General features: G+C 43.7%; 3 protein-coding genes and 1 non-coding gene across 13 annotated transcripts; all 4 read left to right on the forward strand.

Moving 5' to 3' along the window:
* The first annotated feature begins 1,918 nt into the window (after positions 1-1,918).
* On the forward strand, positions 1,919-12,612 carry LOC109908037 (CASP8-associated protein 2). Of its 9 annotated transcripts, none has more exons than XM_031788731.1 (8): positions 1,920-2,035; positions 2,543-5,923; positions 6,089-6,173; positions 6,250-6,439; positions 6,690-6,771; positions 10,596-10,905; positions 10,995-11,097; positions 11,213-12,612. In XM_031788731.1, the coding sequence occupies exons 4-8, from the start codon at positions 6,437-6,439 to the stop codon at positions 11,399-11,401; spliced, it is 687 nt and encodes a 228-aa protein (XP_031644591.1). In that variant the 5' UTR covers positions 1,920-2,035; positions 2,543-5,923; positions 6,089-6,173; positions 6,250-6,436; the 3' UTR covers positions 11,402-12,612. The 9 variants fall into 9 exon arrangements, 6 of the variants coding, with proteins under 6 accessions (XP_020362019.1, XP_031644591.1, XP_031644595.1 ...); XM_031788735.1 differs by having other exon boundaries at positions 6,253-6,439; XM_031788741.1 differs by having other exon boundaries at positions 1,927-2,035; positions 5,729-5,923.
* A 61-nt stretch (positions 12,613-12,673) lies between these two features.
* LOC109908070 (protein disulfide-isomerase A3) lies at positions 12,674-17,994 on the forward strand. The gene is made up of 12 exons (XM_020506502.2): positions 12,674-12,990; positions 13,572-13,650; positions 13,962-14,079; positions 14,163-14,270; positions 14,415-14,544; positions 14,711-14,950; positions 15,428-15,610; positions 15,694-15,802; positions 15,886-16,014; positions 16,111-16,190; positions 16,268-16,325; positions 16,446-17,994. The coding sequence occupies exons 1-12, from the start codon at positions 12,833-12,835 to the stop codon at positions 16,533-16,535; spliced, it is 1,482 nt and encodes a 493-aa protein (XP_020362091.1). The 5' UTR covers positions 12,674-12,832; the 3' UTR covers positions 16,536-17,994.
* Positions 17,995-18,053: 59 nt separating this feature from the next.
* LOC109908076 (T-complex protein 1 subunit gamma-like) lies at positions 18,054-23,839 on the forward strand. 2 transcript variants are annotated; one of them, XM_020506516.2, is made up of 14 exons: positions 18,054-18,479; positions 20,316-20,377; positions 20,484-20,534; positions 20,630-20,692; positions 20,804-20,900; positions 21,159-21,276; positions 21,402-21,588; positions 21,720-21,869; positions 21,957-22,089; positions 22,200-22,281; positions 22,387-22,567; positions 22,745-22,990; positions 23,076-23,207; positions 23,535-23,839. In XM_020506516.2, exons 1-14 carry the CDS (start codon positions 18,452-18,454, stop codon positions 23,625-23,627), a joined length of 1,623 nt encoding a protein of 540 aa, XP_020362105.1. In that variant the 5' UTR covers positions 18,054-18,451; the 3' UTR covers positions 23,628-23,839. The 2 variants fall into 2 exon arrangements, with proteins under 2 accessions (XP_020362105.1, XP_031644566.1); XM_031788706.1 differs by having other exon boundaries at positions 18,341-18,479; positions 20,630-20,900.
* LOC116356894 (small nucleolar RNA SNORA15) lies at positions 23,298-23,434 on the forward strand. Its single transcript, XR_004205194.1, has one exon. It is a non-coding gene; the product is annotated as a small nucleolar RNA SNORA15 (small nucleolar RNA).
* Positions 23,840-24,239: the final 400 nt, after the last annotated feature.

Raw genomic sequence — 24,239 nt, forward strand, 5'->3', positions numbered from 1 at the left:
GGTTGCAAGTTCTGGAACATTGTAAGTTTGTGGGAGGTAATCCATCTGTCTAGAGACTCTAGTGAGACTAGCTACAGTATTTAGTGACTGGGGAGAAATACTTTTTTCTCCTAATATATAGTAGGAGAAATTAAAATATGTGGCTGCAAGTTCCCATGTATATAGTATTAAGAAATTAAATATAGACTTTTTTTTAAAGCTTTCAGTCAAGTCAAGTGTTTAAGATTTTATCTGCAGTATAGCTCTAGGATGGTTGCATGACTCAATTACATGTCCAAAGGGTAGCTTTCTCTGGCTGTTGTTGCTAAGAATAGTGAACAAAAACACACTGACTGATGACTGTTATGTCACATTTTATTTTACCAACTTTATATTGTTGCAATCTTTATGTTAAGAACTATTCTTGCGTGCATATGTGTGATCGGCTATGTGGCTGGGTGCAAATCCATATGAGTAAATATCAATGACTCTCAACTTCTTCTGGCTGGGAGGGATATTGAAGAAGCGTATGAATGAGTTGAGTTCTACTTGTTCCATCTGGCTGGCTGCTCTCTTCTGTCCCCTTCTAGATGCCTCTAAGGTACAGCTGCTTTCTCCTTTCATCTGGCTGGCTGTTCTCTTTTGCCCCTTGTTGCTTGTCGCCTTATCTGATGTATGGGCAGAGCCCCCTTCACTATGGCTGGCTGTTGTCTTCAGTCCGCTGCTGCCATGGACGGGTTTTGTCCCCTGTCGCAGCTTGATAAGCTTGAGGATCCATTTAGGCCTCTGCAGCTGGCTCCATTTCTTTTCCAGCTCCTTTCTTTTAATTTCTTTCTTTTTGATATCTTCCAATAATTTAATTTCTTGTTTGTTTATGTTATTCAGCTGCTTCTCTGTCAGGGGGAAGCCAATCATCCTCAGGATCATCCTGATTTCATTGCGGTTGCTGGAGTCAACAAGCATGATGGACTCATATAAGACTTTAGCCTTTTGGGACTTTGGGGGGTGGTACAGGTCAGCAGTAGCCCTGTGAGCGGCTTTTCCCTTTGATGGAGGTGTTGCTTTGCTGTTACCCCTGGATACCAGAGACTTGACCTCTAGGCCTCTGTCACTTTGGAGCCTGGGGTTACCTGACTTGTATGCTATGGATATCTTTAAATTGGAGAGCGAGAGAATATTTGGAGTTTACAAACAAGTTGAATTTACACTAAATACATTAATATCTTGATTTAGAAGGCTGAGGGTGAACTTTGACCAGTACTGAACATTTTAAAGCACTTTTTTTAACAGGCAAAACCAGTCCACTTTGACTAACATTTTAGGATAAAAGTAGCTTAAACTTGTTTATTGTATAGAATACAAATAATAATAATACTCACAGTTTTCATTTCAGGCATTTACATGTAGAAATTGCTTTCAAATAAAGTTGGTTGATAAAACAGTTATTTTAGGTTTGATCCGTAGCTATGTTTATTCCATATTCATATTCTGTGTTGGTGCTTTTCCAAATATTCTGGAACGATGCATCATAATGGAGGTGCGTATATAATAGTCTTTGGGAGCGTCCATTCCTAGTAGCTCGCAGCTTTGCTGTCATATGGTTTGTTTCAGGTATCAAGGTGCAAGACTATCCAGATCCCTCTAAATAAATCATATAAATATAGTTTTTTTGTGTTATTTTGTTTGTTTATTTTTTACAAAAAAACACGACAAATAATATAATAAATAATCTGTGTGCGTACGTGCAATTGTCAATGTTTGCTCCATCCATTAAAACCACAACTGTTAGAAAACAACCTGGTGAATCAACTTGAAAGATTGTGTGTGTGATTAATAACACAAACATTTACTGTAGGCTGCTGTATCAACGTGAATTGAATAGTCTACCCTTTCACTGCTGATAGCAGGCCCGCTGTACCTGAGGTAGGATCTCTAATACTATGGGGAAATTAATTGGGGATGGATTTATCTGTGACACGCGGGAAAGGGCGCTGTAAATTATTTAGAGATTTACTTAGCTCGCTAGCTTTTCATTGCACCAAAAGCAGATTTGCGGGTAAGTGACACCAATAAAGTTACTAAATTTGAAAGGTCAATGTACTGTCGACATAGAAAAGTCGGGCGTCCATTTTTGAGACACACAAACACACAAGGTTACTTGTTGACAAATATACGTCGTTTGTCAGCAAGCTAATAAAAATAACACAAGCTAGCTACAAAAACAACTACTTCAGGGTCATTAGCGTGACTTGTATCATACGATTATTTTAGCGAATAAGAAACGTTTTCTATAGCTGTGTTGACTTGGTTGTGCTTGTTGTACTGCAACCGAGAAAGTGGCACCACCAGCCTGCTAGATAATAACAGCTAGCTAGATAGTAGCTTGAATTGCACACAAATGGGACACCATACGTTAGCTGTTTTTCTCGGCTATATACATTTTGTCTTGCTAGTAACAACAGCAAATATTTCATCCTATTGTCTTATTCTATGACAAAGTACATTTTACTGTTTGTTGACGTTAGCCCCCGCTCATGTAACTGTAACGTTAAACTGTTTTCAGGCCTCGAAGCATGAAAGCCCAGAAACGCAAATCGAGCACCCCAGAACCACAGCCCATGAGTTCTAAAGCCTTAAAGAGGGATGAGACAACCTGTGCCCCCCAGATCTCCAATGGTGGTCCACTCTGCACTCTCTGTTAACAGACATATCTCCATTTCCACCCCTGCTAAGGGAAAGGGCTTTGGGATGACGGTCCCAGATGGGGCTGTCACAAAGGAGACACTCTCCCAGGTTCAAGCAGAGGACCATTGCTTCATGTACGGAGGGATGAGAAAAGGAAGGGATAATGGAAAAGAGAGAGGGTTGACAAGTAACACAGTGTGTGTTGCTGAGATATGAAGGGATATGGGAGTTTGTGTGCAAGGGCATTTAATTGGTTTTACATTCTTCAGTGGTGGGAATGTGATCATCTCCTATCTCATTGTTAAATCTTCGTTTTGTGTCTGCTGCAGGCCAGCATAAGAATGAGGATGTTTGTCAGCTATATCCCAGCCCCTCCGAGGCAGAAGAGGAGGAATTAGCTGTAAACCTGCAGTTATTTTCTCTGCACCATGGCATTTTTTTTTTTACATTTGCATGAAATTAGTTATTAAATTGCTAAATCTTCTCTTCGTCCCATGACGAAATATGTAGAATTGCAGCAAACTTGCTTTCCAAACCCCTTGGCAAAATGTGTGGAATTGCAGGAAATTAGCTCTCTCCACTGTCAAGAGGGGGCCCGTTAAAAGGTTTTACTCCCAACAATTTCACGTAGGGCCCCCAAAAGTCATTTTTTCTACAAATACGGTCCTCTTGTTGACTTTGTGCTGGTTGGTGGGCCAAATTGGCCATCTATCGTATGTGTTATGAACAACTGCAGGATACGTGACTGCAGCCACTCATGCGTTTGAGCCTATCCATCTATGACATTCTAGGAATTACTTGAAATTACGTACACACGCACACCAAGTCCTCCCTTCGGGACAGAGCAGCAGAGGGGTGCTGTATCTGCTTGGGTAGGGAGGCAGAGAAATGCTCTGGTGTTTTCTCTTCCTCAGAAGTGTCAGGAGGTGGACAGAACTCACAGTAGAGCTACAATCCACACTAACACACAGGACTCACAGTAGAGCTACAATCCACACTAACACACAGAACTCACAGTAGAGCTACAATCCACACTAACACACAGGACTCACATTGGAGCTACAGCAACTCACACTTACTAACAGAAGACACACACTGCTAACAAACTCACTTTGTGTCTCACACACACTCCCAGTGCACCAGGTGTTCAGTAGCTGGTTGGCACATGTGCCCACTTTGATGTTTGAACTGTGACGTCTGTTGAGAGATCTCTGTGTGTGCGACGTGCCGTTTTCAGGCCACGTCTCTGAACTGACAGGAGCAGAGAGAGCTTTACTTCCTTCCAGCAACTGTCCACGCACGCGCACACACGTTTGCGTCACTGTGTCCTGGTCCTGGCTGTAATGGGTGTGTCTAAATGTTACCGAGGCAGTATGATGTGGGGAGAGACAGACAGGTTTTTCCACACTATGGAGTCAGGGCACTATGACAGTGCTACCAGTAATGACTCAGCAACATTAGGGAAAGTAGAGGAGGATAAGAGGTGGGTAAAGAGGGTTAAGTCTCCACTGTGATTTCAGTCTACACAAACGGAGCTACGCTTTCGTCACGTTCCAAAAGTTAAGTGCACAAAAGTACATATAGCTACGCAAAGAACCTCGGTCAGATCCCATTGCGTAGACTAGAGCATTTTAAGAAGAATATTGCATAATCCAAACATACTGAACAAACATAAAAACGCAACATGTGAAGTGTTGGTCCCATGTTTCATGAGCTGAAATAAAACATCCCAGAAATGTTCCATATGCACAAAAGTTATTTCTCAATTTTCTGCACAAATTTGTTTACATCCCTGTTAGTGAACATTTCTCCTTTGCCAACATAATCCATCCACCTGATCGGTGTGGCATTTCAAGAAGCTGATTAAATAGCATGATCATTACACAGGTGCATCTTGTGCTGGGGACAATAAAAGGCCACTCTAAAATTCTCCGTTTTGCCCCACAATTCAATGCCACAGATGTCTCAAGTTTTGAAGGGGCGTGCAATTGGCATGTTAATTTCTCTACCATAAGCTGCCTCCAACGTTGTTTTAGAGAATTTGGCAGTACGATCAACCTGCCTCACAACCGCAGACTACGTCTAATCATGCCAGCCCAGGACCTCAACATCTGGCTTCTTCACCTGCAGGATCGTCTGAGACCAGCCATTTGTACAACTGATGAAACTGAGGAGTATTTCTGTCTAATAAAGCCATTTTGTGGGGGACAATGTATTCTGATTGGCCTGGCCTGGCTCCCCAGTGGGTGGGCCTATTCTCACCCATGGCTGTTCCCCTGCCAAGTCATGTGAAATCCATAGATTAGGGCAGAATTAATTTATTTAAATGTACTGATTTCCTTCTATGAACTGTAACTCAGTAAAATGTTGAGTTTTTATATTTTTGTTCAGGATAATTCCAGTCAAGTCTCTTCAGTCTCATCTCCCACATGGGCCACATATACTGATATTTTTGGGGATAACGTCTGCTAAATGACCGTATTCAAATGCCAGTCAGTGTCCAGAGGTTTGGGATGGAGATAAGCCTGAAAGCAAGACGGTTTGCAGTGATGAGGATCGAAGGGAGGAATCCTCCCTACAAGGCTACTCTTAAATTGTTATTGAGATGTGGTGTGCTTTCAGGCGCCACATGTCTGTCTTAGATTCATCCAATGGGTACTTCATTTTGGTAGTAGTGAAGGCGTAGCTAGCTAGCTACACCTAACGTTACTACGGAGTCCATGAACTGCAGTAGCTGAGCTCAAAACTTAATCTGATCCCTACTAAGGAGAAGCCACACAGACGGGAGGGACAGTGAGACACCTTGATGACTCAGTGCTGCCTGCCTGCCATATTTTCTTGCTCTCCCCTTACAATCATCTTCCTCTGATGACCACTCAAGCCATGAACTTTCCCCACCCTCTCAGGACCTTCCATCTCATGAATGACGTTTTCCTAAATTGCTTGTCTTTTTTTTATGCTTTAAAGCACTCCGATGATTAATGCAATAAAGTGCTATAAAAATGGAATGTATTATGTCATCAATATGATTATTATTCCCCTTCCTGCCCTCTGACCTCTGCAGGTTTCAGGAGCCACTGGCTAACATGCTGACAGAGGCAGCATACTGTGAGGGAGCAGATGGAGGTTCTGCAGCAGCGGAGAGCTCTCCAGGAGACTCCTGGCCGTTCCACCCCCATCGTCACAGTATCACCCCCCATGGTGCTGCCCCGCGCTCGACCACGCCCAGAAACTCCAGCTGTGGAAGCAAGTCCAACAGGTAGGTTGGCCCGCTTGTAAAACCAAATTGAGGAACTGAAGTTGGTGGAATACAACATTTTAGATTTTTCAAGTTGCTTTATTATTGACACCAATAATGTTAATTATTTAGACTCACAGACCCCCCCCCCCCCCTTCCTTGTCTGTTTTGTCTGTCTCTGTTCAGCACATACAGCTGCTGACCCAGGTGAACCTGCTGTGCAGCCCTGTGGAGGCCCTGCACCACAAGGCCCACCACCAAACAATACCTGGTGAGTTACTGAGGCTCGCTCTATATATATATATATACCCTGATCAAGTCCTAGTCTCTGTGTGCCTTCCACCCAGGAGAAGCTCCAGGCGTTTACCCAGCATGAGGAGGTGATCAGGTCAGTCCGGGACCCAGACTTCAGCAGCATTTTCAGGGCCTGAAACCTCCACGGGGCACTGTCTCTGGTCCAGGAGCAGGAGAGCTCTGTCTCGCCATCCGCTCTTTCTCCAACCCCCCCTGCCAGGCCTCAAACACGCTCTAACAATGGTAATGAACAGGGAGGTCTGGTGTGTGTGTGTGGTTCATATGTAAAGATGTGAGAATCTGAATTGTATGTACTAAAGATGGTATCGATAACCTGTGTGTAGCTGTTTTGTGTTATCTATGTATCAGAGGGTGGGTTTGTGAATTGCTTGATTGTGTGTAAGTGTTTGGTTGTCCCTGCAGTGCGTACACCCTCTGCTGCCTGCTAAGACGGCCTGGCTGCTCACCAACTGCTCCGTCTTCCTCTATCCAGAGCTCCTGCCCCACTGCAGCCTGGACCCCGCACTGCACCCTCCGCGCACCAAGAACAACTTCTACACACGCGGAGAGGACAGGTACGTGCACACACACACACACATTTACACATGCAGCACGTCCTGTGTGGGGAGACAAACTCCACAGGAGCTCATGTTCACAAACAACAGCAACCTGTTCAAAAACAATCCTCATTTTACACACAGTCCCTGGTCAAAAATAGCTATGCCTAACGTGAGTATTTTATGTCAGTGATGCCTGCTCAGTATTAAGCTGAATATAAACACTTAAATGTGTGTTAACCCGTGTTGAAAAGAGAGGGTCTCTCTCTCTCAAACCCATTCAATGACCGTTCGCTCATTGTACTGGGGCTGAAGCACTTCAGCCAGACAGAGCTCCCCTACCAGCTCATCACAGATTACTGCACCTGTACAAAGCCCACCTATAATTTAGCCCAAACTACTACCTCTTTCCCTACTGTATTTAATTCATTAATTTATTTTGCTCCTTTGCACCCCATTATGTTTATTTTTACTTTGCACATTCTTCCACTGCAAATCTACCATTCCAGTGTTTTACTTGCTATATTATATTTACTTTGCCACCATGGCCTTTTTTGCCTTTACCTCCCTTATCTCACCTCATTTGCTCACATCGTATATAGATTTGTTTATACTGTATTATTGACTGTATGTTTGTTTTACTCCATGTGTAACTCTGTGTTGTTGTATGTGTCGAACTGCTTTGCTTTATCTTGGCCAGGTCGCAGTTGTAAATGAGAACTTGTTCTCAACTTGCCTACCTGGTTAAATAAAGGTAAAATAAAAATGTGTCGCATTCTGGTAAGAATTGCACTACCAATGCTGTATGAATTAAGGTTGTTGTCATTATTTGGTCAAAAGCAAAACCGATCTACATAAGTAATATGGCTGAAAATGTATTGTTGCCTATAGAATGCAAAACGTTAATGAGCGACTGCCCCTAAAAAGCAACTTCTCGTTTTGAAAACGGCATTGTGGCATCGATAAGACTCATAAAGTCAGTCTTATCCTAAACTGAGATTTTTGAGATGATAGGAAATAATTGTATGTCACGGAATGAAGGGTACTGTTTTCCTTGGGTTGGGTTTATTTCAATCCTGCCCACAGCTGGCAGCACCCAAGTAATCATCAGTTCGGAGCGCAGCTGCACGCGGCCTGATTTTAATGCCTATGGTCAATTTGGTTTGACATTCAATATCTCTATGGGGCTAGTTGGGTACCATCAGTAAGTTACAATGTACATGGTCAAAATGTTTGTCAATGCTGCCAAATGCAGAAAAGTAAATAAATAAAAACAGTATGGGGATGAGGTAGGTCAAATTGGGTGGGCTACTTACCGATAGACTATGTATAGCTGCAGCGAGAGGTTAGCTGCTCAGATAGCAGATGTTTGAAATTGTGAGGGAGATAAAAGTCTCCAACTTCAGCGATTTTTTTGCAATTCGTTCCAGTCACAGGCAGCAGAGAACTGGAACGAAAGGCGGCCAAATGAGGTGTTGACTTTAGGGATGATCAGTGAGATACACCTGCTGGAGCGCGTGCTACGGGTGGGTGTTGCCATCGTGACCAGTGAACTGAGATAAGGCGGAGCTTTACCTAGCATGGACTTGTAGATGACCTGGAGCCAGTGGGTCTGGCGACTAGAGCATACATGTCGCAGTGGTGGGTGGTATAAGGTGCTTTAGTAACAAAACGGATGGCACTGTGATAAACTGCATCCAGTTTGCTGAGTAGAGTGTTGGAAGCTATTTTGTAGATGACATTGCCGAAGTCGAGGATCGGTAGGATAGTCAGTTTTACTAGGGTAAGTTTGGCGGCGTGAGTGAAGGAGGCTTTGTTGCGGAATAGAAAGCCGACTCTAGATTTGATTTTAGATTGGAGATGTTTGATATGAGTCTGGAAGGAGAATTTACAGTCTAGCCAGACACCTAGGTACTTATAGATGTCCACATATTCTAGGTCGGAACCATCCAGGGTGGTGATGCTAGTCGGGCGTGCGGGTGCAGGCAGCGAACGGTTGAAAAGCATGCATTTGGTTTTACTAGCGTTTAAGAGCAGTTGGAGGCCACGGAAGGAGTGTTTTATGGCATTGAAGCTCGTTTGGAGGTTAGATAGCACAGTGTCGAAGGACGGGCCGGAAGTATACAGAATGGTGTCGTCTGCGTAGAGGTGGATCAGGGAATCGCCCGCAGCAAGAGCAACATCATTGATATATACAGAGAAAAGAGTCTGCCCGAGAATTGAACCCTGTGGCACCCCCATAGGACTGCCAGAGGACCGGACAGCATGCCCTCCGATTTGACACACTGAACTCTGTCTATAAAGTGGTTGGTGAACCAGGCAAGGCAGTCATCAGAAAAACCGAGGCTACTGAGTCTGCCGATGAGAATATGGTGATTGACAGAGTCGAAAGCCTTGGCAAGGTCGATGAAGACGGCTGCACAGTACTGTCTTTTATCGATGGCGGTTATGATATTGTTTAGTACCTTGAGCGTGGCTGAGGTGCACCCGTGACCGGCTCGGAAACCAGATTGCACAGCGGAGAAGGTACGGTGGGATTCGAGATGGTCAGTGACCTGTTTGTTGACTTGGCTTTCGAAGACCTTCGATAGGCAGGGCAGGATGGATATAGGTCTGTAACAGTTTGGGTCCAGGGTGTCTCCCCCTTTGAAGAGGGGGATGACTGCGGCAGCTTTCCAATCCTTGGGGATCTCAGACGATATGAAATGTCTATGACTTAAAAACATAAACCAACTATGCATTTTAGAATTGCATATACAAATATTGGAAGCATTTAATGAGACAACTAAAATATGTGCAATGTAAATATATTGTCCCATTTCCATTCTGTAATTCATTGACTGTCCCTAACTAGCCCCAGAGAAGCTAATCAATGTCAAACCAATTTTGCCACGGTCGCACACCAGCCGGCTGAAGTTAAATGGCGAAATAAGTTGGCTAGCACTAGCTAGTCTAGATGACTTCAAGACCACGAGTTATCAAGTTATCTATACTGAACAAAAATATAAATGCAACGTGCAACAATTTCAAGGATTTTACTGAGTTACAGTTCATAAGGAAATCAGTCAAATGAAAAAACATTTAGGCCCTAATTTATGGATTTCACATGACTGGGAATACAGATATGCATCTGTTGGTCAAAGATACCTTCTTTTTTTTAAGTAGGGGTGTGGATCAGAAAACCAGTTAGTATCTGGTGTGATCACCATTTGCCTGATGCAGCACCACACATCTCCTTCACATAGAGTTATTCAGGCTGTTGATTGTGGCCTGCGGAATGTTGTCTCATTCTTCAATGGCTGTGTGAAGTGGCTGGATATTGGCGGGAACAGGAACACGCTGTTGTACACGTCGATCCAGAGCATCCCAAATATGCTCAATGGGTGACATGTCTGGTGAGTATGCAGGTCATGGAAGAAATTGAACATTTTCAGCTGCCAGGAATTGTGTACAGATCCTTGCAACATGGGGCTGTGAATTATAATGTTGAAACATGAGGTGGTGGCGGCGGATAAATAACACACTGTGACGAGATCCTGAGGCCCATTATCTCTGTGCATTCAAATTGCCATCGACAAAATGCAATCGTTGTCCGTAGCTTATGCCTGCCCATACCATAACCCACAGCCACCATAGGGCACTCTGGTCAGCAAACCGCTCGCCTACACAGCGCCATACAAGTGGTCTGTGGTGGTAAAGGCCGGTTGGACAACTCTCGTTTGGCTTCAGTCATGGCTGCTGCATTTCTGAACAAGCCAAAAATATTAGAGCCAAATCAGGAAGTTCAGCCCCCCTTTAAACTCTTTTACACACGTTGCAGATACAACCATTATGCTTTTCAGAAGAGCAAGGAGCTCCTTCATGGGAGGGTCCTGAGGAAGGCTCACTCTCCATCCCTGAGGAGAAGGAAGAGGAGGATGACAAAATTGAGGATGACGAGGAGGATAAGGATGGGGGGAGAGAACACAGCCCCTCGCCGAAGAGGAGTACGGGGATGGAGAAGGCTCGGGGGTGTCTGATGGCCCCCCAACACCCTTTAGTGGGGAGATGGAGAACCCCCTGCAGCCTTGTCCCAACCCCTCTTCTGATCCCTGTGTGTGCCAAAAACATCTCCCTCACTGCCAGTGGGGAGAAGGTCATACTCTGGACGAGGTGAGAGAGACAAGCCTGAAAATGTTTGATCTTTGTTTAATGTTTTAAAATGTTTTTGTTAAAGAGTGATAATCCTCTTTGGGTTACAGGGAGGCTGACCATGTCATTCTAACCACCTGTCAGCAGCAAGGTGCCAATCAGAGTACTTTCCAGGCAATTTCCACCCAACTTGGCGATAAAACACTCAATGAGGTGGTTGTTTTTTGTAACCGAACTATAAAGATCCAACAGTAATGCACTTGTTGAAAAGTCTTGGCTTGTGAAATGAACCCTAGTCCACTGACTACTTTACCTCTCTCCTGTCCAGGTGTCTCGGCGGTTTCGGGACCTGTTGAGCCTGTTCCGCACCGCTGCCTACCAGGTCAACTTAGAGGACGAAACTATGGCCACTGAACAGCAGACAGTCACAGACAAGGAGCAGGACAGAACCAACCCAAAAAGGACAGAACCAAGTTCAGACACTTCAAAGGAGAGGAGCAAGAGAGGATATTTGTGACTGCAGTATATTCATACCATATATAAACTATTCCAGAAACCAGTTCAAGGCTAGTGAAATCTGGAGGCAACTTTGAGGGCATATGAACACTTAATAAACTCATATCAGAATCACCTGAGCGGAAGCAACACCAGCAGCTCGAAAGATGGCAGCTTTTCAAGTTTACCATAACCAATTTTAAACAGTGAGCACTGTGTAACTGTACATCACTAATTTATTGAAATAAATACACCCTTTGTCTTATCAGTCAAATGCACTACTGAGGGACTAGGGTACACAGTCTCTTAGTGTGGCAAAGGTTAAGTTAGAGGTCGACCGATTAATCGGAATGGCCAATTAATTAGGACTGATTTCAAGTTTTCATAACAATTGGAAATCGGTATTTTTGGGCGCCGATTTTTCATATATTTATATACCTTTATTTAACTAGGCAAGTCAGTTAAGAACACATTCTTATTTTCAATGACGGCCTAGGAACGGTGGGTTAACTGCCTCGTTCAGGGGCAGAACGACAGATTTTCACCTTGTCAGCTCGGGGGATCCAATCTCGATGGTGGCTGTTGTTTGTTGTGTTGCTGGTTCGAGCCCAGGGAGGAGCGAGGAGAGGGACGGAAGCTATACTGTTACACTGGCAATACTAAAGTGCCTATAAGAACATTCAATAGTCAAAGGTTAATGAAATACAAATGGTATAGAGGGAAATAGTCCTATAATTCCTATAATAACTACAAGCTAATACTTCTTACCTGGTAATATTGAAGACTCATGTTAAAAGGAACCACCAGCTTTCACATGTTCTCATGTTCTGAGCAAGGAACTGAAACGTCAGCTTTCTTACATAGCACATATTGCACTTTTACTTTCTTCTCCAACACTTTGTCTTTGCATTATTTAAACCAAATTGAACATGTTTCATTATTTGAGGCTAAATTGATTTTATTGATGTATTATATTAAGTTAAAATAAGTGTTCATTCAGTATTGTTGTAATTGTCATTGTTACAAATACATTTTTTAAAATCCGATTAATCGGTATTGGCTTTTTTGGTCCTCCAATAATCGGTATCGGTATCAGTGTTGAAAAATGTTTTGTATACTTTTTTTTCCAGTTCTCCGAGTTGTGCATGTATGGCACAATATGGGAAATATGAACGGTAATAATACCTGTACAAGAGTTGTATTTTATACAAAATAAACGTAATTTATCCGTTTGCTTTTTTGATGAATTCCCTTTCGTTTATGAGAAATGTTAGAAGAGTGCAATCTCCAAGGCGCACATCTAGACCCACACAGATGTTCTTGATCACGTCACAGCTCTACTACACTCACTCCCACCCGGCAGTGAACTTGAATGCAGAGCAGTGAGAGGTAGCGAAAAGCAGAGGATATCAGCTACAGTATATCGCTATTGGGAGCACTTAATTCTGCTGCGATGGGTACGTTGGGTCCATTTCGCATGTTCTTGCTTTTTGCGTTGGCTCAGCATAACGTCTTTGTAGCCGCCAGCGACGTGCTCGAGCTCGGGGATTCTGATTTCGATGACACGGTAGCAGAGTACGAGACTGTGTTGGTGGAGTTCTTCGCGCCTTGGTAAGCAGTGTTATAGCTAGCGTTGTAGCTAATTCGTTAGCATACAAGGAACGACAACCATCTAAACATGTATAGTAAATACAAATTAATTCCTAATTTTAATATGTATTATACCGCACACTGTTGTAGATGAACTATTTGCATTTAGAACTGCAACTAACGTTAGCCGATTAAACTGTCTTACTCTTTAGCTCGCTATCTTGACTCAATGTGTCTGCTCAATTCAAACTAACAGTGTTAGATTATTATTTTCGCCATAAACAGTGCATACTAATTCTAGCTAGATATATCGTGTTAGCTATTACACTACCAGTTCACTTCTGAGAGTGAACTGACACTAAATCACGTAAGCTATAATTGGATCTAGTTCGCTATAATTGGAGTCATGACTTGAGTCAGTGCATTCTGCTCTGACATATTTGAGTAGTGGATTATAACTAGGCTAGGTCTCTCTTATACATTTTTCTGAGCCACCTGATAGCTCAGCTGTCACACTATTGCCTCTAGCGTTTTTCCCATGTGACATTTTATCATTCTCTTCCTTTTCTTTATATGGCGCCTCCATCTCATCTCTCTTTCAGGTGTGGTCACTGCCAGCAACTAGCCCCAGAATATGAAACTGCAGCAACAAAACTAAAAGGGACAGTGTCTTTAGCTAAAGTGAGTATACTAGTTTGTCTACACACGATACCCCAAAGGATGCATTGTATTTCCTTGCATCCAGATGAGTTAAAATCCATTTGTTCAAAATGTGTACCTTTACACTTTCTTTTTTTTTTACCAGTTTTTGTTCCCCAGGATTGGTATTGCTTTAAAATTTGGGGGTCAACTGTACATGGTAGCTGTGTCACTTCTCTTTTATCTTTGTTCCCACAGTAGCTTTAACATCAGGGCTGCTTCTGGATACCGCCACTCTGAATGCACTGCTATTTAACGGTATATTGATAAATGGTTTCTGTCATTTTCCCCAGGTAGACTGCACAGTGAACTCTGAGACGTGTGGACGTTTTGGGGTCAATGGGTACCCCACACTCAAAATGTTCCGCAATGGAGAGGACTTTGCTGCTTATGATGGACCCAGGAGTGCAGGTGGCTACTTTAAAATCATTGCTGTTCTGTTTTGTGGTTTAGTGTATGTATGACTCATCTAATGTTGTCCCATGTTCCCATAGATGGCATTGTGAGCTACATGAAAAAACAGGCAGGTCCCAGTTCCGTACCTCTGCACAATGAGAGAGACCTAGATGCATTCGTCAACCATTTTGAAGCCAGTGTGGTTGGTGAGTTCACTTTATTAATCACAACAAAGTAGAGATCCTTTAGTCTATTGAAATAAAACATTTGCATACAGTTTTTTGTATTTTAAAAAGGTCTATTTTTTGTGAACTATTTGAGTGACTTATATTCTCCCTCCCTGCTGTTAGGTTTTTTCTCAAGTGCTGACAGCTCTCAGATGGCTGAGTTTCTGAAGGCGTCTAGTGCCATGAGAGACAGCCACCGCTTTGCCCACACTGCAGACCTGAGCCTGGGCCTCAAACACGGCGTGGAATCAGAGTATGTGCTGTAGTTCCCCTTACATATAATCCCACCTGGGTTCTGAACCTTCAGCCCTCTGGTCACTAGACTATGAGGGCACATTAGTTGGATATGACATCATAGATTATTGCCAAGTAGTAGTACCATATAATGATGTCACAATCCTCGTGTCTCTCTTAACCAGCACAGTGGTGCTCTTTCGGCCCCCGCGACTCAACAGCAAGTTTGAGGACAGCTTGGTCAAGTCTGATGAGGCTGTCTCGATCGCCTCTCTCCGTCAATTCATCAGAGATAATGTGTTTGGGCTGTGCCCCCATCTGACTGCTGAGAACAGAGAGAACATGAGGGGACGGGACTTGCTGGTGGCCTACTACGACGTGGATTACCTCCGCAACATCAAGGGCACCAATTACTGGAGGAACAGGTGAGAGCTGCTCTCCTTTCAGAATCACCTTTATTCGCCAATTACATATACACATACATGGAATTTGACTCAGTGAAATGGTGCTGCCATCTATAGACAATATACAGATAGAGGAATTTGCACAAAGTCTACATACAATATAAGTAAGCAAAGAACTCTACATTATACACTGATTTACAGTAAGGATATACAATTTACAGTAGGAATTTATCAATCTATGCACAGGGAGGGATGCTACCGTGATGTGTGTGTGTATATGTAGTGTTGTGCAGAGGTGTACAAAGTGCAATTGCAGTATAGTGCGGTTATAGGTTTTACAGAATGATGATGGCATGGTGTAAAGTCACATAGTCCCTATGAACCTGATGGTCAGATGGTGAGAGCCGCAGCACGGGGAAAGAAACTGCTCTTACCTTATACCTTCCTCTCTCTTTTTCTCTCTCCATCACTCTTTCACTACCCCTTCTCTCTCCCTAGGGTGATGAAAGTGGCCACTCAGTTCCAGTCTCAGGGGCTGAATTACGCTGTGGCCAACAGGGCTGAGTTCCAGGAAGAGCTGGAGGAGGAGTTTGGCCTGGGGCCAGCCGACGGGGGAGAGCTGCCTCTCATCACCATCAGGAACAGGGAGGGCCAAAAGTACAGCATGCAGGAGGAGTTCACGTGAGTTAAATAACACATGACCATCACAGATCCTTATGCAGTCTGGCCAGCTGTCACACTGCTCATCTGTCTGTCCATTGCAGACGGGACGGGAAATCCCTGGAGAGGTTCTTGGAGGACTACTTTGCTGGTAAACTGAAGAGGCAGGTCAAGTCAGAGGCTGCTCCCGAAAACAATGACGGCCCAGTCAAGGTGAGCGGAATAGAACCAACAAACATTTGTCGCTTTCAAATATGGTAGGAAGATATTTAAACAAATCCCTTTTGCCTCTGCAGGTGGTGGTGGCGGACAACTTTGAGGAGTTAGTGAACAACCCTTCCAAGGACGTGCTGCTGGAGTTTTATGCACCCTGGTGTGGACACTGCAAAAGCCTGGAGCCCAAATACACAGAGCTTGGGGAACAGGTGAGGTTCACATCTGCAAGTGTTGCTTAGCTGGTTTTGAAAGTTACAAACCATCATCCAGAAGCTCATTATTTAGATTTTTCTTCTTCATTACAGTTGTCCGCCAACACCCACATTGTTATAGCAAAGATGGATGCCACTGCTAACGACGTTCCTCCAACCTACGATGTCCAGGGGTGAGCCTCTACTTTTTGTCTATGTCTACTACTCTGTAATCTGCTATTTTAATCTCCTCTGTTGTTCTTCTTCCCAGTTTCCCCACAATTTTCTTCGTCCCAGCAGGACAGAAGGACCTGCCTCGGAAATACGAGGTTAGGCTACAACACCACTTTTCCTCCTCCAAAGGACATGGATTAAATAACACTTAATGCTCTGTAATCAATATTCTGATACATTTCTTCACGGTTTTAACCATCCGTATATGTCAATAGGGTGGCCGTGAGGTGAATGATTTCCTCAACTATCTGAAGGAGGTGGCCACACATCCCCTTATCCTGGGCAATGCCAGAGAAGACTTGTGAGAGCGCAATGAAGAGAGAGAAGAAAAAAACAAGGGATGAGTGGACTGGCAAAGAAGCAAAGAAGCAGAAGACATGAACTATGAGGAGAAAGAAAGGAGCCACCCATTGCAACACACAGTTTCAGACCAGAAGATCTCCTTTGGTTGTCTGTGCCATACCAGCAACACTGAATGCTCATAACATAGAGAACTTCTAAATTAAACAATCAGCAGTTTTTTCTTGGAACTTCAAAAGAGTAATGTTCTGAATGTGAGAGGAAGGAGCATCTGCAAGCACAGTAATAGGTAGCACATGTGCAGATAGGCATGTGCAGATTGCCATTAAACTGGTGACTTGATGGTTGCGATTAATATTCCCAAGAAAGGCATACTAGTGTAGCGAGTGAGGTACCTCAGACTATAGATAAATGTAGAAAATAAAAATTATGTGCAACAGTTTTTGCGAAGTTACTTACAGGTACAAAGAAAAAAGTGTCTGCTAAGCAAATAGATAAAAATGGAATAAAATACCTGATACAGGGGCTTCCCGAGTGGTGCAGCAGTTTAAGGCACTGAGGTGTCACTACAGACCCGGGTTCGATCCCGGGCTATATCACAACCGGCCGTTATCGGGAGTCCCATAGGGCGGTGCACAATTGTCCCAGCTTCGTCCAGGTTATGGGAGGGTTTGGCCAGGGGGGGGGGGGGCTTTACTTGGCTCATTGTGCTCTAGCGACTCCTTGTGGCTGGTCAGGTGGCTGCAGGCTGATTGTGGTTGTCAGTTGAACGGTGTTTCCTCCGACACATTGGTGTGGCTGGCTTCCGGGTTAAGCGGGCGGGTGTTAAGAAGTGTGTTTTGGTGGGTCATGTTTCGGAGGATGCATGATTTGACCTTCGCCTTCCGAGCCCGTTGGAGTTGCAGCGATGAGGGAGAAAAAGGTGGTAAAAGGGACAGAGTTTGGGAAATTCTGATTTAGCAGACACATCCATTTTTGTGTGAAAATAGGGTGAAGACTACTGAAGCACTATGGACAGGCTTAGATTTCAGTTGGACTTTTATGCCAAGCATCTCACCTGCTCTTCTTGAGGAGAGGCAACCTTAAAGTTTGAAATGTCCCCTCATTGTACTGAATTTATCATTAATACACTCCATATCACTCTATTTTGCTTTGTGTTACGTACACAATATAGCACATCATCCACATATTAGTACGTTTTATTAGAGACATCTGTATATTTGTTATCAAATTAGTGATATTTATTGGTATTATTTATTTTTCATAGAATGTGTAGTTACATCAGCTAGCACCGTGAGATTCATGTTTTACATCAAATTTGACTGTTACATCTCATTTAGCTTTTTATTTGTTTAACTATTGAAATCATTTGAGATGTCTTACATGAAAAGAGTTATCAACTTGAAGATCAGGCAATGTCCAATGCATGGGTATTATTTGATAAATAAAAAAGACGTCACAGAATGGGCTTGTTTCTTTCTGGACTACATATCCCAAAATGCAAAACATGCGCGTGTAACAGTGACGAAGAGCACTAAATGGTAAGCCTAGTAAATGTAGCTAAACGTTTGAAGATACAGGTAGCTTTAAGCCTTCATGCGCATAATTGATACCACAGAGCTGGTCATTTATTGGGTTTCTATATAATATCCATATATGTACTGCGGCATAGGATTTGATTTGATAGGGCGACATAGGATTTAATTTGATAGGGTAATCATACGAGGAAAACAATATTAACTTGAAGATAGCGCCCACTGGCGACTTCCTCTTTCGTAGTCACGCAGATTGGTTTGTACGGCTGTTCATCAAAATTTCCTCGTCCTTAATTGGTCATTTCTTGCCCAGCCACAAACAAATAAGCCTTTCCTTTGCTGCTTTTGAGAACTTGGTAGGCGGTTGATCAACGCACGCTGCCAAAATGATGGGAAGACCAATCGTCGTGTTGAGTGAGTGATAAGCAAAGTTACAACATTTATCAATGAATTAAATACAGAAGTGTATTTTGCTACATTTGTGAGCTTTTTCATTCATGCGATGTGATGCCCGGGGTTCGGGCCTAGCTAGCCAGTGATGTCTCGAGTTGTGACAGTCATGCTGCGTAGTTAGCGTAACAATCAACACACTTTTATCCAATTTGGGGAAAAAACAGGGCTGCTGTTCTGCTAGTGTTCTATTTGGTAATGGTATGCACAGCATCTAACGTAGTTAACAAACCCTTCAGGTAATTTTTAATGGATGCTAATTTGCTATCTGCCCTACTAGCTAGATCAATGGTGAGCTATTTCTCTGGTGTCTCCTCGTTTTTGGGGGATGGGCTCAGTATCTGGTTCGGGTCTGTGGCAAAACGGTAGCTAACGATGGTGCAGACAATCTTGCAAATGTAAGTTCAGAAATTAAATACCGATACCGATTTATTGGAGGACAAAAAAAGCCGATACCGATTAATCTGCCGATTTAAAATATATATGTATTTGTGATAATGACAATTACAACAATACTGAACACTTATTTTAACTTAATATAATACATCAATAAAAAAAAATCCATTTAGCCTCAAACAAATAATGAAACATGTTCAATTTCGTTTAAATAATGCAAAAACAAAGTGTTGGAGAAGAAAGTAAAAGTGCACTATGTGCCATGTAAGAAAGCTAACGTTTGAATTCCTTGCTCAGAACATGAGAACATATGAAAGCTGGTGGTTCCTTTTAACATGAATATTCCCAGATAAGAAGTTCTGGTTGTAGTTATTATAGGACTATTTCTCTCTATACCATTTGTATTTCATATACCTTTGACTATTGGATGTTCTTGTAGGCACTTTAGTATTGCCAGTGTAACAGTATAGCTTCCGTACCTCTCCTCGCTCCTACTTGGGCTCGACAACAGCCACCCTCAAAGTAGCGTTGTTACCCATGCAGAGCAAGGGGAACAACTACAAGTCTCAGAGCGAGTGATGTTTGAAATGCTATTAGCGCGCACCCCGCTAACTAGCTAGCCATTTCACATTACATCGTTACACCAGCCTAATCTCGGGAGTTGATAGGCTTGAAGTCATAAACCGCAGAGCTGCTGGCAAAACGCATGAAAGTGCTGTTTGAATGAACGCTTATGAGCCTTCTGGTGCCTAGCATCGCTCAGTCAGACTGCTCTATCAAATCATAGACTTAATTATATAACACACAGAAATGCGAGCCTTAGTTTCCAGATTCGACTATATTAATGACCTATCATCTTGAAAACAATACGTTTATTCTTTCATTGAAATACGGAACTGTTCCGTATATTATCTAATGGGTGGCATCCATCAGTCTAAATATTCCTGTTACATTGCACAGCCTTCAATGTTATGTCATAATTACGTAAAATTCTGGCCAATTAGTTTGCAATGAGCCAGGCTGCCCAAACTGTTGCATATACCATGACTCTGCGTGCAATGAACACAAGAAGTGACACAATTTCACCTTGTTAATATAACCCACCGTTCCTAGGCCGTCATTGAAAATAAGAATGTGTTCTTAACTGACAAGTTAAATAAAGGTGTAAAAAAAAAAAATCTGCAACATCGGCATCCAAATTACCGAAAACTGATTGTTGTGACAACTTGAAATCGGCCATTCCGATTAATTGGTCGACCTCTACTTCTAACTATACCTTATCGGCCTACAATTTGTCAGTCAAGTTGCCAAATGCACTGTACAAACCGCAGCATCATGGTCAGTAATTTTGAGCTTAGGCCAAGTTAAGAGACTGTCGCCACCTCAATTATCTTCTCTCTTCAGGCCAGAATATGAAAAGGGAGTCTGGACGCAAGGTTCAGAAAGGGAACATCGGTGCCGCAAAGGTAAAGATGACGCACTTCTCCGACTTCCCCTTCCCCCATAATTTTCTTTCTGATGTTTGCTGAAACATGAGAAATTCCTGCAGCCTTACGAAGTCTAATTTTACAGGCAATAGCAGATGTCATCAGAACATGCCTGGGACCAAGAGCCATGATGAAGGTTTGTACCAAAACACAATTCCTGGCCCTTAGACACTTCAATCCCAAAGTGACGCCAAAATAGAACTGTCTTAACCGTTCCCCATCTATTAACAGATGCTGCTAGACCCCATGGGCGGCATTGTCATGACCAACGATGGCAACGCCATCCTCCGCGAGGTGAGGTTACTGCACTACATTTCCCATCAGCACCCTTGCACTGCTTTGGAAGATGGTGAATGTAAACAAATGCAGGTCTGTTCAAGTTACTTTTCCTGTAAACAAACACAGATCCAAGTGCAGCACCCGGCAGCCAAGTCCATGATTGAGATCAGCCGCACCCAGGATGAGGAGGTGGGAGACGGCACCACGTCAGTCATCATCCTCGGTAAGTGGCTTGGTAGTGGAAGTATTTCATTTCACTCGATTGACATGGAAATGACTGAGATCCAGTCAACCTCTTCAACATAGTGAATGTATCCTTTTGAGCTTCAGGCTATTTAGGATTGGATGTTGTGGCACTCCTACTCAGAGGGCCCATGTCGATTCTTATGCATCATCAATCGTCCTCTAAGCATCGTACTGTGTGCACATTTTAAAACAGCTCTTGGTTAACATTCTTTTTCAATCTTTGGTCTGTCTCTAGCTGGAGAGATGCTGTCTGTAGCAGAGCAGTTCTTGGAGCAGCAGATGCACCCCACAGTCATCATTAGTGCCTACAGACACGCCCTGGACGACATGCTCGACATGCTCAAAGACATCAGGTATAGATTGCATACACTTACACACTTACTGATGAACACCCAATTGCATTCACTTACACACACAATTCTCCCTCGCAAACTTGTACACTCAGTTCTATTGACCGACTGTCTTTGTTCCCTCCCAGCACCCCGGTGGATGTGAATGACAGGGCACAGATGCTGAAGATCATCAACTCTGCCATCTGCACCAAGGCCTTGAGCCGTTGGTCTACCATGGCGTGTAATATTGCCCTGGACGCCGTGCGCACTGTGGAGTTGGAGGAGCACGGACGCAAGGAAATCAACATTAAGCTGTACGCTAAAGTGGAGAAGGTGAGCTTTAACGTTTGCGTGTATGTGTTAAATGTCTTGCAGTTACAAGATTGACATCAGTGACAAAGGTGTGGTCATTGGTAAAGTGACACCAGGTTGGTTGATTCCTCGTGGTTTTGCTATGGTTATAGGTGCCTGGTGGCTTCATTGAGGACTCATGTGTGCTAAAAGGCGTGATGGTCAACAAGGACGTCACTCACCCCCGCATGCGCAGAATGATCAAGAACCCCCGCATCATCCTGCTGGACTGCTCCCTGGAGTACAAGAAGGGCGAGAGCCAGGTATTGAAAACGCGTGTACAGTCATCCACACATGCAGTATAAGCATAACAGTAGCAGGTACTAGCCAATAAATGTGTTCCTATGCAGACTGACATTGAGATCACACGTGAGGAAGACTTTTCCAGGATCCTTCAGATGGAGGAAGAGTATATCCAGACGATCTGTGAAGACATCATCCGCCTCAAGCCAGACCTCATCTTCACTGAGAAGGGCATCTCAGGTACTACGCACGCACACACACTATGTAAAATTCTCTACAAACTGCTCTTAATCCTCCAAAGCTCCCCCTGCACTGACCAGAGAAACTCATCTCTCCACTCATCTCCCCAGACCTGGCACAGCACTATCTGATGAAGGCCAACATCACAGCCATCCGCCGTGTCAGAAAGACTGACAACAACCGCATTTCAAGGTAAGGTCAATTCCACACAGTATTCTGAAGATATGATGACTATTCATCCTTTTAAATAGTCTGTTAACGGACCATTAACGCTGATATCATTATCCTCCTTCTCAGGGCATGTGGGGCTCGCATCGCCAGCCGTACAGACGAGCTGCGTGAGGAGGACGTGGGAACCGGCGCCGGCCTGTTTGAGATCAAGAAGATTGGAGACGAGTACTTCACCTTCGTCACAGAGTGCAAAGACCCCAAAGCCTGCACCATCCTGCTGAGAGGAGCCAGCAAAGAGATACTGGCTGTACGTAACAAGTTACCCCTCATGCACAAAGACTATAGCAAGATGTCTCCGTTACGGCAGAAGCAGCTCAGTCAGGCAGACCGTAACCAGACAGAATGAATGATCCTCATGGTGTGCTATCACTCTCAATGCTTCATTGTGGATCCAAACAAAGTGTTGTTTCTCTCTGTCCCTTAGGAGGTGGAGCGCAACTTGCAGGATGCCATGCAGGTGTGTCGTAACGTGCTACTGGACCCATCTCTACTCCCTGGAGGCGGGGCGGTGGAGATGGCTGTGTCCAAGAGGCTGATGGAGCGTTCCAAGACCCTGACCGGGGTGGAGCAGTGGCCCTACCGTGCCGTGGCCCAGGCCCTGGAGGTTATCCCCCGTACACTCATCCAAAACTGTGGAGCATCCACCATTCGCGTGCTCACCTCTCTCAGGGTACGTGTGTGTTTACTCTAAAATGTGCACCTTTGTCATTTTGTTGGGCACAGCAGAATCGTTGTATTAATCTTACCCTCTGTAGGCCAAGCACACCCTGGAGGCCTGTGCATCATGGGGTGTGAACGGAGAGACTGGCACCTTGGCAGACATGATGGAGCTAGGCATCTGTGAGCCACTGGCTGTGAAGGCCCAGACTTACAAGACTGCTGTGGAGGTAAGAGGGGCCAGTGGGCTGCTGTTGAAAGTGATCATGTCAAATATATCTGCCACAAATGCTTGAAAGTTTACAATATTTTTTTTAAAGGCATGGACGAATTCTGTGTTACCTTGTCTGTTGTGAATGCAGTCAGACACCATGCAAGAACATTTTCACTTCTACTACTCTAAAGGATGAGTGCTTCCCCAGTGCCTTATCTCCTTCACATCAAAGTGAATGCAATGAGACTCACATTTAGTCTAGTTTTGTTTTATGATTTGAATAAACTGTAAAAGGTTTCAATGAACCCCACTAATGTAATTTTGGTCTCTTCTTGCCTTTCAGACGGCCATCTTGCTGCTCCGCATTGATGACATTGTGTCTGGAATCAAGAAGAAAGGTGATGACCAGGCTGGAGGAGGACAGGGAGCTGAGTGAAGATGGGGGAGGAGGAAAGGAATGGGTTGGTTGACCAGTGGGCAAACAGACTGTGCTAGTGTACATAGGACAGCCTACTGTTCTCTTTTTAGGATGCTATTTTCCCAAAAACATTGTTTGGCCTGGATTGTCAACCAAGTATGTGTCTCGATAGTCAAGCGTACACTGTAGCCATGTGTTTTTGATTTGCTATAAAATTGTAATCGAATGCTGTTTGACTCACTCAGTTCATTGTCTCTTGTCATGGCAGATTAAATAAGTATCTACCATGAGTATTGTTTATAGCACTGTAGTACCCTGTTAAAGTGAAAACGGGTTCTACTTTTTTGAGCCTTTTTAAGGTTCCGTTTCTCAATGAGCAACCGCCATAAAAAAAATTGTCTTCAGCTTTATTAAAGTTAAATGTATGGGGGGGAAAACATTGCAATTCACCATCATATTGAAAATCACGAACTGAGTACAGATAAAATATTACTTCTGGTTATGTCAAAAGGTTTATCTGGGTGTTAACTCCCATCCCTGACTGTTGAATAGGCCTTTAAGGAAGTCCTAAAACCATGCAATAGGTCATGGTTTACTTTTTTTACTGTTTAACTTTACAAAAATACAGTC

Source organism: Oncorhynchus kisutch, linkage group LG2, assembly GCF_002021735.2.
Source record: "Oncorhynchus kisutch isolate 150728-3 linkage group LG2, Okis_V2, whole genome shotgun sequence".
NCBI classification, from domain to species: domain Eukaryota; kingdom Metazoa; phylum Chordata; class Actinopteri; order Salmoniformes; family Salmonidae; genus Oncorhynchus; species Oncorhynchus kisutch.